The 13,498-nt window shown below is 40.9% G+C and overlaps 1 protein-coding gene across 1 annotated transcript in view; it reads right to left on the reverse strand.

Annotated features, from left to right (window-relative positions):
* The window catches only part of Vps13D (vacuolar protein sorting 13D), a 187,957-nt gene that overhangs the window by 44,852 nt on the left and 129,607 nt on the right, over positions 1-13,498 (reverse strand). The window contains exons 60-63 of the mRNA XM_080280204.1: positions 13,034-13,258; positions 10,875-11,053; positions 10,367-10,511; positions 9,165-9,373 (exon numbers count right to left, since the gene is read on the reverse strand). Of these exons, the coding sequence (XP_080136330.1) occupies positions 9,165-9,373; positions 10,367-10,511; positions 10,875-11,053; positions 13,034-13,258 (758 nt within the window). The remainder of the gene's footprint in view (positions 1-9,164; positions 9,374-10,366; positions 10,512-10,874; positions 11,054-13,033; positions 13,259-13,498) is intronic.

The raw sequence follows: 13,498 nt of genomic DNA on the forward strand, positions 1-13,498 counted from the left end.
CTCTCGATCGGAGTTTGGCTGTGACTGTTGATGATGGCGGGGTAACAGAGTTGCCAGACCGCAATGGCCACATTACCAATCTCCTCAACTTTCATTACCAAATTTAACTTTTCATTACCAAATTCGTAAAGCTAGCATTTATTCTTCACTAATTATATATACAAGTGGAAATACATGTAATCACTCTCCTTATAATTAACACCATGTTGATTATTTTCATGCTATGTAGGGTAGCAGATTAATCAGAGAGAGCAAACAATCCGCCATCTCCATCCTATGTATCCTCATTCATGTGAAAAATTCATTTGGTAATGCATTATTCTGATTCATTACCAAACGAATTTTTCATTACCAAATTGGTCCACACTTGGTAATGAAAAATACCAAATGGCAACCCTGACAGGGGAGGGGGGAGGGGGAGGAAGGAAGGGGTGAAGGGACTATGGTGTAACAGCTGTTTGGCGCCACGTGGCAATTTCAAATTACGGGAGGGGAAAAAGTCAGATTTTTTTCGAATTTTTTGCGTTTTTTGGCCCATTTTGGGAATATCGGATCCCGGGACGATTATGTCCGGTTAGTGAGGATGTTCGGATATTGGGCGTTCGGATATTAGAGGGATTACTTAATTAATAAAAAAATAAACTCAGAATCAAATATACTGAAGTTTCTTCTTCTTGAAAGCTGCATCCAATTATGATGTTGCTACACACGATGAAGGCTAAATCAGTTTAAAAAACTACGGAAGTTGATGCCAAATGTGCAAATCAATACATTCAGCCCTGCATTAGGTTATGCACCAGAACTGGCTGTGGGTGACAGCGATCAATAGGAAAAAAAGAGGATATTACCGGTATTTGGGAGGCCATGTTCGCAGTGACTTGGGAGGTTCTCCAAGAACTCACTGTTGGTAATTTATTTTGCACATTACATCTTACTACTTCCATACATAAAGAGAGAGAAAAAAAGTGCACATAGTTAGGCTAATGAGGTCTACTTCACTGGGTATGCTGTAGACAGTTCTCCCACTTTTGAACCTTACTCTTTCCTTGTGGTCATAGGTGGTGGTGACCATCATCCAGCCACGTGATACAATGCTGCCTTATCATTCTGTGTCTACCCTCTCTCTTCCCACTTTACCCTTTCTTTTCTGTCATTTTTTATTACCCTTCTTTCCACTTCAGATGGCTCTACAATGAGTCACAAATCTGTTTCCTGTAACCCAGGAAACCATTTACAATGCTGGGTGGTAACCATATAACCAGATCACAGGGTGATGTGGAGTCTACTATGGTGCACCTGTTAACTGGGTGGAGATACAAATGCAGCACCCAGGACCCTAACCTGTACACTTCTCCCTGCTCCTGGCTGTGGCAAGGCGCTGCAAATACAAGGGAACATTGGTTCACTGCACAGGATGACCCTGCAGGGGCAATTCCTCCTTGCCTGTGGTTGATGGGTTTGGTCAACCAGAGAGACTGGGGTTGATCAACAACAATAACAACTCTGTCCTTGTCTCTGGATCTTGCAACACAGCTTTAGGTGGGAAAAGTGATGAGAATGATAAAAATGATAATACAGTATTTATTCCTATTAATACCATACACTGCACATTAAATACAAACACAGGTAAATATTTATGTGCCAAATGCCGAAACCAATGATAAGGAAAAGGTGCTGAAGATTCATTATCCTACTCTGACCTGGTGTTATGGGCCTGCCAGGTATGAGCTGAGTCCTGACCCTTCATTTAAAACCAACAATGAGGCAGACGGGATGCTTACCATTCTCTTGCTCACAATGTGCTACCCACAAGTGACTCTACAATGAATGCCATGCAAAATGATTTCTTGCATTTAAGCTAACTACTGCACTTGGGTTGTCAAGTAGAAAAACAAATCTCTCATAGTAGGCTGGTGACAGGAGGGATATGGGGCTATAAAATGTTTGTCACTTCCGCCTGACTGTGGACAGGCTGGCTACTGCTTCCACCATCAGGTGAACATGGCTGATGCATTGGAAAAAAATAAAAAAAAGTGAAGTTGTACATGGAGCATGCTTTAATTCAAGCCTGGGGAATATCATAAAGTACACTGTATTGGCAACAGCAAGGGTATGCTGGTGGGCTAATGGAGGAGTACCAAATTGAATAAATTTGAAACAAAAATTAATCTCAGTGATCTCTCTCGTTTACAACTAATACTCAAACCTGGGCTACCACGAGTGGTAGCCAAGTACTATGACCAGTGAGCCACACCTACACTAGAGCCACTTAAAGTGATAACAATATGGCCCTAGATGGAAACAAGGGTTGATGTTGCTGCTAAACCTTGGTCTGTCTGGCAGAGCAAACACGTCAACCACAGGTAACCAACTGCCTCTAATGGAACGTTCTATGGGTACACTACAGCGCACACATCGTGCATGGAATTGGCGTCCCCTTGTGGGAGATGGCGTCTTGCCAGGGTTGGACCAGGGTCCTTCCCCACAGTGAGATACAGGGAAATATGAGGAGGTTTGAGTCCCAGGTGGACACAACAGCTGCTTAGCTTCACCCAGGGGCACAGCACCACCAAATGTAGGTTCCTCAAGTGCCTGGCACCTGGAGTAAGAAGTACAACTGGCAATATGAAGGAAGTATGGATGCTGTGAGTAAGATTTAGCATGAGGACTGACAACAGGAATACTGACTTTTTCAAAATTAATTCTACTTTGAGATGAATTATTCTGTCTGGTGAGGAGGGAAAAAAATATCTTTGTACAAAGGGGTAATTCTCTGCGGTTTGGGGATTCCTGCTTTGTTTTTACTCATGCTATCTCCTGGCAACACATTTTGCTTGGGGTTATGAGACACTGTTTTTGATCCCTTCATTAAGGCAGGTATATTCTAAACTCAATAAAATCATTCAGCATGAACAAGAACAAAATTTAATAAAGAAAACACAAATAAATCCTGCCATACTGAAGGGATAAATAAAGGAGTAAGACAGCAAGGGAAGGCTGCAGTGATGATGCAGGATATGGTAAGCAACATACTAACATCATGACTTTCAATACTTACATGTGTAAAGGCAATCTTCTTCAAAGACAAAAAAGGGAGGAGAATTAATTACAGAGCAGAGAAAGTGATGGAGGAGGGAACATACACAAAAGCAATAAACGCAAGAACAATACTGTAATATTAGTTGTACTTGAAGGATGGGAAACCTGAAACTATGCTGATACAATAAGCACATTAAGAGAGAAAAGTAATCATAGGTGGAACAATATTAATGAATGCTTATATACTACAGGCAAGTCTGCCCTTCCTAACAATATCCATATATACTGACTCCTAAAACAGGTTTCTGCATAACCAATGGTATAGTTTTCCCCTTTACAGAGGCTGTTGAGGGAGGCATATAAAGGTGGCAAGGAAGGTACTTAATTTCTTCCATCTGATGACAGTTAACATTATATTCTTGCTATCACCAGATGATTTAAACTTCAGGGAGAGACTTGTAATGACATGTCTTAATTCAAAAGCTGAATAAAACTGTCCAGTACTAGCCAGAATAAATGAGAAGACTGTCTTCAATAAGAAGGAGTTGACCATCATAAATCACTGCAAGACTGGATGAGTCGGATGACACACAACAGTCAGCTAATGGGTGCAATAACTCCACTGTATGCCAATGACGCCCTGAAAGTCTTCGTGTCTTGTGTAAAGTTATGCCAACAATGCTGCAGGATTTCAGAAGATTGGCTCGCATGGGATGGGTTTGTAGGAAACAACCCTCCGTTCTAGGACAGTGTCCAGCATTGAGGGATAAATCCTGGCCGTATCAAAACTTAGCCAGCCGATCTGTCTTGAATACGAGGAGTGAACAAGTGCAATAGTGGAGGAAAACATGTTGAAGGCATTAACTCTCCTATCCCTGGATGGGTGAGCCAAGGAAAAAGGTGGTTCTTTGTAGAAGTTAAGAAAACTGAACATGGAGCAACACCATCTAGATCTGATTTCTTGACTGTGGACAGTGCTGGAGAAAGTACAGGCACACTGTGAGCAACCAGTCCACCGATTCCAAAAATATACAGCCAGTGTGTCTGTGACTTATGTGTGTAGGCATTATTTTGCACTGACGTTGTAGTCAACAAAATGGCTAAAAGAGCACCAGAAAGCATTGCATGAATTCTACCATTAGTAGGAACAATGGAAAAAACTGAGAAAGCCACCCATCACATCACTGCAGCTTCAGTATTCTCCATAAAAATGAGGGTTATAATACAAACACCTGCACCATCTTCTCTCAACTTCTAACAGGTTCCTATCAATGCTCTTTTGCAATATGTACTCCAATGTGTGTAAATTATGAATGACTAATGTATTATTTTCATTCCTTGCATGTGTCGTCACCTGGTACACCAAAACAACCCATGATTCACTGGATTCACACAAAATTTCCAGTTCAAAGTATCCATCTCAAACAGCCTATAGCATTTGTCCTGTGATTACTCATTATTTTCACTTCATTTAAAAGGCTGTGCAAATTTTGCATACCTGTTTTAATACTCCCCCCCCCCTTTTCCTAATTTTCTCGGATATGTCACTATCACACCTACACTCATTTCCTACATAAGAAATAAAAGACATTTCAGAAGGGACTGACTTCTGTTCTAGATTTTGAATTCTGAAGAGCTGAGAGATAGAGATAGATAGATAGATAGATAGAGAGAGAGAGAGAGAAGGGGGGGGGTGAAGGGGTTTAATAACCAACAACACATTTACTTCATTAGGCAGGTGTGAAGGTTACCACACACAGTATCAAACCACTGGGGTTCTCTTCTCTTTCCTCATAAGGACCCAGGTATACTATGCATTCACTGACCAATGAATCTACATAAGGCACATTATAGTAGATAACTGGACCATTGGAGTCAGCTCAAGCCATCTCTCCCTAGCTTGTGATATTAACCTTACAATTCCAAAATTTAAGTAAGTTTTAAGTTTGCACTCAAGTTGCAACACCAACTGCTTTGACTTTGAGCTGTGCCAAGATGAATCCTTTACTTTCCAGCACTCATACATCACAGAGTTGTGGAATATCCTGCTTCCTTTGTCAGGGGTTTCCACAACCTTCAAATGGATGAAAAAATGGAGTTTTGGATAAAAGTCATTCCCTTCAATTTCTTTCCATTCACTCCACATGGTCTACCCGATTAACATACTCTTTTACCCTCCGATCAATCAATTTAATTCCTGTATTACACATTTCACAACCTGCATACAGTATGTTACTTTTTAGTTAATCAGTGCAGGAAAGGGACACCTTCGTGCGGTGGCACCAATATCTGTTTGTACAAAGTTCCTCATCTCCCTCTCTATCCCCCAAAAGAAGGCTGGTGGACTGCACAAGATGGCCAACTTCATCCTGCAGTCTACTGGGTTCACATTAATATATGCCTGGGGCCACAGTAACTACTCTACTACTGATGCTGAGTTAGCGTGTATATAGGTATGCATGTACATTACAATATTACAAACCCTGATACATGTTTTGAAACTCTGCACATGCATCCAATGGGGATTCAACAGATGACATTCTGAGTTTGATCTAGACTAACTGCCTCTGATCGGGTGTTTTGACTGCCACATCCCCAGCAGGGCAAACAAAAAGAAGTGGTGCTTGTACAGTCTATATACCAGTACATATCTCAACAGATCTAATTACACTGCTCTTGCAGGTTTCTCTTTGTCTCCTAGATGGTAGATGAAGTGTGGTCATTTTCTTGGTCCTTCATCTACTCATTTAGTTGTTTTTTATCACCTTTAGCCTGTTAGATTTAGCAGCAGACTATTAAGGTTAAGGTAACAGTGATATCTTTTATCAAGAGTCTCATCCGCTTGTACCACATGAGCTGACAAAATAACAAGGTGAATCTTTTGTAAGTGAACTGTGCCAATGACTGGACTATGCTGCTGCACACTGACAGAGTGGATCATGTTGATCCTAAATATACAGTATTCAGATACACTGGCATATCAGCACCAATTCTTGAAAACTTGTACTGCTGCTTTACCTTGGTTACTGGCACTGAATTCTGACGGCATCTGCCCACCCTGATTTCAAGACACTTTCCAGCAACTTAACATGTTCTCTGGAGTGAGATTCATTAACTTGCTTATGGTTATATCAACTTCAGCAGTTCTAAGTCAGCTAACACTATATAATTTCATCCAGCTGAAGGTGAGTCATGCATGCCTAGTATTAACACTGTCTCCACTCATCCTCATACGGTCATGTCAGAGCAAATACCAGTACCTTATATAAACTGACACCAGACAATTTCAATCAGCTGAGGGTGCATTAAGGTGTAAGAGCTTAACAACCAGGGGTAACCACATCAATTTAAAAGAGTTGAGAGCACATTGCACAGCACCTCCAGAACCAGATGGGGTTCACCGTCCACCTCCCAACAGCAGCTCTACTGCAGAATACTGGACAGTACTGATAATATTGACAACAGCTATACAGTATACAAATGTTGTGTAACTGTGATGCAAGTAACAATTATCTGCAGTATGTGATGCCAGGTGTGTAACCTCAGACAACACATTTCACTCACCACCCATACATCACCCAATCCCTTACTGTCCACATATTTCACTCATCATCTATACATCACTCAATCCCTTACAGTCCACACATTTCACTCACCACCCATAAATCATCCAATCCCTTACTGTCCACACATTTCACTCATCATCCATAATGATCCAATCACTTATTGTCCAAAAATTTCACTCACGACCCATACATCACTAAATCCCTTACTCTCCACACATTTCACTCATCATCCATACATCATCCAATCCCTTCCAGTCCACACATTTCACTCTATCTATTCTATTCTATCTACAGCCAGACGCCACGATCCCCTGAGGGATGGCCATTTGAGTTAGTTGTTTTACGGGAAGGGGCACTAACCCTCCACCAACCCACCTGACAGGTAGGAAAACATTTCAGTCACCATCCATAATAATCTTTTATTCCCCGAACTGCATCTCTCTGGAACTTGCTTCCCCGGAGTTGTTTCCTCTCAAACTTCAACCTACTGTTACAGAGATTTTATGAATGAAGGATGCCAGTAAACCGGTGTATGGATTATCTTTTTTTTTTTTTTTTAATTCATTTGTTTTTCCTTCCTCTGTTGGTAAAAAAAAAAATTACTGTCTACACATTTCACTCACTGTCCATACATCATCCAATCCCTTACTATCCTACAAAGATGACAGAGGCCAAGTGTTAGGCTACTCAGTCCAGACATTTAAGGCAGGAATAACCTGTCACTCAATGCCATGTGGCATTACGTGGGCAGGAAACTCCAACCATTCGCTGGATTATGTCTTTGTGGATTACGAATCATTGAAGAGCCTTGCACTAGACTCCATGGACAACCATTTGATTTTTTGCTCACCTCTAAACATAGTAAATAGTTTCTTGCATTATGGGAAACTACTTGTGACTATCGTAAACCTACAAATTATTTATTACCCCTATACATTCTGATTTCTCCTGTAAGAAAATCATCGTTTATGAAAGTTTTAATACAAGTTATATAGTTTTTACTCACCTTTTACATATTTTTGAAAAGTACTGTTCTTCAAGTTACCAATGACCAATGCCACTAAATTTCTATTCAGTTTTAGAGAACTTCAATAAAGTTTTCCTTTATTCTTACTGTCTCTTGATTATTTCATTAATTTTGGGAGAGCTCTACTCTGGAGGGGTCAGACAGAGCCACTGCTAACCCTTCCACAGCAGTCTCTAAGTTGAGATTCACCTCTGGGGTTGGGGGGGGAGGGGGGAAAGTAACACCAAACTCCTTCACCTCAATAATAATAATAATAATAACAACAACAACAACAATAATAATAATAATAATAATAATAATAATAATAATAATAATATCAGTAATAATAATAATATTAATAATAATAATAATAAACAAGTAACACCTAACTCCTTCACCTCAATAATGATAATAATCCATCCATCCATCATCCAATCATATGTTGCCCAGTAAGAAGCATAGGAGCCCTGGGCTAGGCAAGTTGGTCCTGACATTTAAGGTGAGAGTGACCAGCCTCACTCATCCCTGAGTGGCATCATGTGAACAATAAACCCCAATCACCACTTGGCTATAATCCTACACAGACTCAATCTGATTGGAGCACTTTAATTACCCACTAAACCACCAGGCACCATAATCTGGTTATATGGTTACCACCCAGCATGCTAAATGGTTTCCTGGAGTACAGGAAACCATTTGGCTTGTCACTCAGAGTCACCCATAGGCAGAAGGAAGAGGAAAGAATGAAGGAAAGAAAGACAGAAGAGGAGGGATGGAAGAAAGGAAAGGGCACACACCCAAAGCAGCACTACATCAAGTGAGTGGATGGTGAGCGCCCCATAATAATAATAATAATAATAATAATAATCCATCCATCCACCCACCTATCATCCAATCCTGCATTGTCACACGAGAAGCATGGAAGCCCAGGACGAGGCAAGTTGGTCCTGACATTAAAGATGAGAGTGACCAGCCTCATTCATCCCTGAATGGCATTACATAAGCAATAAACCCCAACCACCCCTTGTACATAAACCTTCACTGGCTCAATCCGATTGAAATAATAAAATTAACACCAAACTCCTTCACCCTCTGCAAATGTCAGAGGGCACATGGTCTAGGAAGGGGTTCACATCAGGTTAGTCTATATTACTTAAGTATGAGGCACAACTCAGTATTAGTGGCACAGAAAAACCTCTGGCCACTTCTTAAATTTAAACCAACAAGTGGCAAACAGTTTTTCTGTAGCAAGAAAAAAATAAATAAATAAAAAATATCAGATACAGCCAGGATTCCAGGGGCCTGAATGGTGAGTGAATGGAAGCATGGCCCATTGGACTGGGCAAATTTGGTCTGTCTGGATGTTGCTACTCCTCACCCTGCCCCAGGGTGGGAAAGGGGGTCTGGATGATGATGATGATGAATACAAAATAAAAATAAATAAATAAATAAATAAAAAGGTCATTATACAGAATAGGTTTAATGTTGGTAAACAGTGACCATGGCAGTATAACCCCCACCAATAAATACTGTACTGTGTGTACTGTACTCACTTCTTAAATGTGCCGGTAAAAGCGATGTATATGAAGTTCTCGTAGGTGAGCCTGGCCCCCTCCCCCAGCACATTCATGTTGTATGTTGCTGATGTGCCGCCGGGAGCCACACAGGTCAGGTGCGGCGGAAGGGTCACCTCATCCCACGCATACGCCAGGCAGCAGCGTGGTTTTACTACGGTTCGCAGACGCTCCTCCTGGGTCTTGGTCTGACAGAGAAGTGGGAAAACAGGATTACACAAGAGCAATCTGAGACGGCAAAACTCTGCCAAGGCTGGTGAAGAATCCTTTAAAAAATTCCTAAATACAGATGATGATCCGGATCACCGCCTAACGGATTGTTCCTTGGGTGATACCCTACCCCTCCGAAAATTTTCAGCAAAATCTGTTAACAACTTTTTGAATAATCCTGCTAACAGAAAAACTATCTATCTATCTATCTATAGCCCGACGCCCTAATCTCGCAAGGAGTGGCCGCAGACAAAACGCCTCCAAGCCACTCTGTCACCCACCATTTGACTACCCTCCCCCCAACTCACCCCCCCCTCCCTCATATACCTCTCAACTCCATCCCTCCACCTCATCCTCGGTCCACCTCTCCCTCTCCCTCCCTCCACCTCACCTACATACACCCTCTTAGTCAGTCTTTCATTCTCCATTCTCTTCACATGTCCATTTTTACCATGTCGGCAAAAACATAACCTCCTTCATGGTAAAAATGAAGTGTAGAAAACTACCATTATCATCATCATCACTTCCAGCTGATGGTGTGATAAGCAGGCAGGGTTAAAAAAGAAAGTGTGGAACAAAAAGATCATGATCATCATCATCATCAACTTTATCATCATTATTATCTTTATGATCACTGTCATCATCATTATCTTTATCATCATCATCATCATCATTATTATTATTATTTCCAGCTAAAGGAATGGGTAAGACAGAATTCAGAAAAAAAGGAATGCAAGGACATATGCACTGGAGAACTATCAACACAAAACTGAAGCCTCCTGGAATCCTGAATTCATCTCACAGGCTTAATCACCTGTATAATATTTTGTAGCTACTGTTAAGAACTTAAGGTATCACAATATAAAACCAATGATACACACTGTTCTTCTTAGGTAATATGGTACTAATAAAAGACAACAAACCAATGCAGTGTGGACAATAATACAGCCATAAGTCTTTGAAGCCCTTACCTGGTAGAAAGTGATGGGAACTTCAGAGAAATTATCAATGCGGAAGGGTGGAGGAAGTGTGTCTGCGTCTGTGAAGACAATGAAGTACGTGGCATCACTGATGATCACCTCTACACGCAAGAAGTGGCTGTGTCCATCTCGGTCCCTAGTTATGAAAGAAAATAACTAAATAAATAATAATAATAATAAAGTTAGGATATGACACTGATAGTATGGCATCATCTATACTGAGATGTGCCTGATAACTATACCTGAAATACTTTTAACATACAAAATACTGAAGTATATCCAGCAATAAATACAAGATGTCTCACCTAAACAATCGGCCATCATTATACCTGTTTTTATTAGGCCACTGCAAAATTATTCTCTTCAGCATAGCAGAGGCCAGGCAAAGTAAAGCAGTTAAAAATGATTTCTTCTGATCCCTTCATTAATATGATGTTCTTTTCCTTTACCCAGCTGAAGGGAGACCCTATAAGGTGAAAGTGATAAGAGCTGCACCAACCTGAGATTGAGGTAGAATGAATCAATCTTTTCAATGATAAATCCGCCACACCAGTAGCAGCCAGGCACGTCCCTTAGACACACACTGAGGAGCTGGTCCTTGTCCAGGCGTGGCCAGTGGAATGGCAGCCAGCACCCCGGAATAGCACGCAGCCATGTTGACTGGGCACTGGGGTCAGTCTGTGGGTGGGAAGAATGTGATAAAATTCCTATACTTTGAGGCAACAATGGCAATCAAAATACTGTACTGTATATTAAAAAGCATGACACATATAAACTTCTCCACCTCCTTAAGGTGTAGAGATCTGAAGATGGGTTACTACAGTCTACTATACATAAGTTTGTATTAAGTCTACCTCCCTTAATGGTATTGCATGACTTAACCCTTAGGCCGTGACCTAGCATTTCTTAGTCATTCCCCTGGATGCGGGCAAAGTCCCTAAAATATGGAAGTGCTTATTATAGCATTGTTACTACTTTTCTAATAGGAAATGACTGTGAAATTTCCATTTTTTACTGTAATTATGATTTTAAAAAGAAAAAGCAACTTCCTATAAGGAAGTTGTCATTTTGTGAGCAAAAATGAGAAAATAATAAATTTATGCTAGTCAACTTTGCATCTATAGTGACATGTGTTGCTCATACTTTGCTAAAATACATTTCAGAAGCATGATCATGCCTAAGAACCAACGTACCTTTCACAAGAGTTCATAATGCTAATTCTTGTGAAAGGTACGTTGATTCTGCACCATCCATCCATCCATCATCCAATCCTACGTTGCCCCATGAGGAGCGTAGGAGCCCAGGGCTAGGCAGTTGGTCCTGACATTTAAGATGAGAGTGACCAACCTCACTCATCCCTGAGTGGCATTACGTTCTGTACAATGAAATATTATTTCACTGTGCAGTAAGACCCATTAAGAGGTGTATATCAGTCATAACACTGGCCATCATCTGGATTCATCTTAGGTAAAACAAACCACACATGATAATCAGTCTGTTTTAACTGTATTATTCAGGCTGTTATTGTTATCCAGTTTTAGTTACTCTTTTCTGCAACAGATGGCAGAATATCCTAGGTTGGTGCCAGCTCAAATTCAAGGGAATGTGTACAGAAAAGCTCTTTGTTGGCTGTGGACTGTAGTCGCTTGATGCATCATGAAGATTAATTATAGGGTGACCAAAGTCATCTAATGCGGCAAGAGGGTAAAAAAAAAAAAATCTTGGGGTTCAAACGTACACACACATGGAAGGACTGTCACTCAACACGGTGGGTCGTTAGTTCCTCCATACTACTTTCCACAACTTCAGCAACAAGTGCCAAACAAATCCTAAGAGAAATGAAGATTATACTACTGCATCCAGGCTGTTGGGGATGTATTTCATAAGTCTGTTTTTGCTATTTCTGGACACAAGTCTCTTCAATACAATCTGGGTGCAGAAAGTGAGAAGTATTAACTCGTGGATTGTGCAATTACCTTTTTTTATCCCACCCTTTGGTGCACAAAAAAATGAAGATTTTTTTTTTTTTTTCATATATTATAAACCTGAAGATAAACATCCAGGGCATCATCTGGTAAAAAAAAAAAACATAATCTCTCTCTCTCTGTCTTTGAGTAGGGCCATGCATATGTTTATGTAGGGGAGTAGTGAAAAAATGAAAAAAAAAAGTTTTTGTTTATTATAAACTTGAAGATAAACATCCAGGGCATCATCTGGTGAAAAAAAAAATCTCCCTCTCTCGGTCTTTGCGTGGCGCCATGCATAGGTTTGTATAGGGGTGGAGTAGTTAGTGGTGAAGCATAGCCAGCACAGCCTGAGTTGTGGCTCAGAACCTGACACTACCCAGCCTGAGCTGTGGCTTGCAATCCACAGGTTAACAGAGGTAGGGTTGTGAGTGGCAGACCGAAAAAGGCCTAGGACGAGGTCATGATGTGCGTGACCTCAGGGATAAGGCACTGAATAGGGAGGCTGCAGAGAAAGAGCAGCATGGAAAGCCGCCATTAGGTGACCAAGGCGGAAGCATATAGGCATGTTGGAGCCTTTAAAAACAAAACAAAATGATCTTCACAGTTATTCTACCTATGTCACACTGATAATGGGGATGCAACCCTTTTCATATGCATTTCCATTCATCCATCCCTTTCCCACAAGACTTACAAATGAGGTAGTGAAGCAGCGTTGTGCAATGAGCAGCTCATGTGATGATCTGTTCTCTATCTGGAACCTGGGTGAGAAGGTAACCATGTAGGTGTCCCGGTACGGCCCTCGCCCTGCCCTCACGTCCACACCCACGATGTACACGTGGTCTGGCCGTGTGTCTGGAGGGCTCACACGCAGACGACGTACTGATGTTCCTTGAGTCAGAGGCAACTTGTGGCAAAACTTGAAGACAAAGAAAACCCATCAGAAACAGTTTTTTGTTTTATTTCATACTAAATATTGAGGATGCACATGGAAGATAAACTGATCATACTGTACAGTACACTGTATGTAGTACTGTACAGTGTTTTACTTTGTAATTCTGGAAATTTGTAGGGAAAATATAAAAAATATTTATACAGGGTGTCCAGAGATGATGCACTAACTTCAGGAGGTGGTTCTATGACTGACTTTGAGTAAAAA

This window comes from Coenobita brevimanus, chromosome 83 (assembly GCF_032717465.1).
Source record: "Coenobita brevimanus isolate Jiangsu-jjx chromosome 83, ASM3271746v2, whole genome shotgun sequence".
Lineage (NCBI taxonomy): Eukaryota > Metazoa > Arthropoda > Malacostraca > Decapoda > Coenobitidae > Coenobita > Coenobita brevimanus.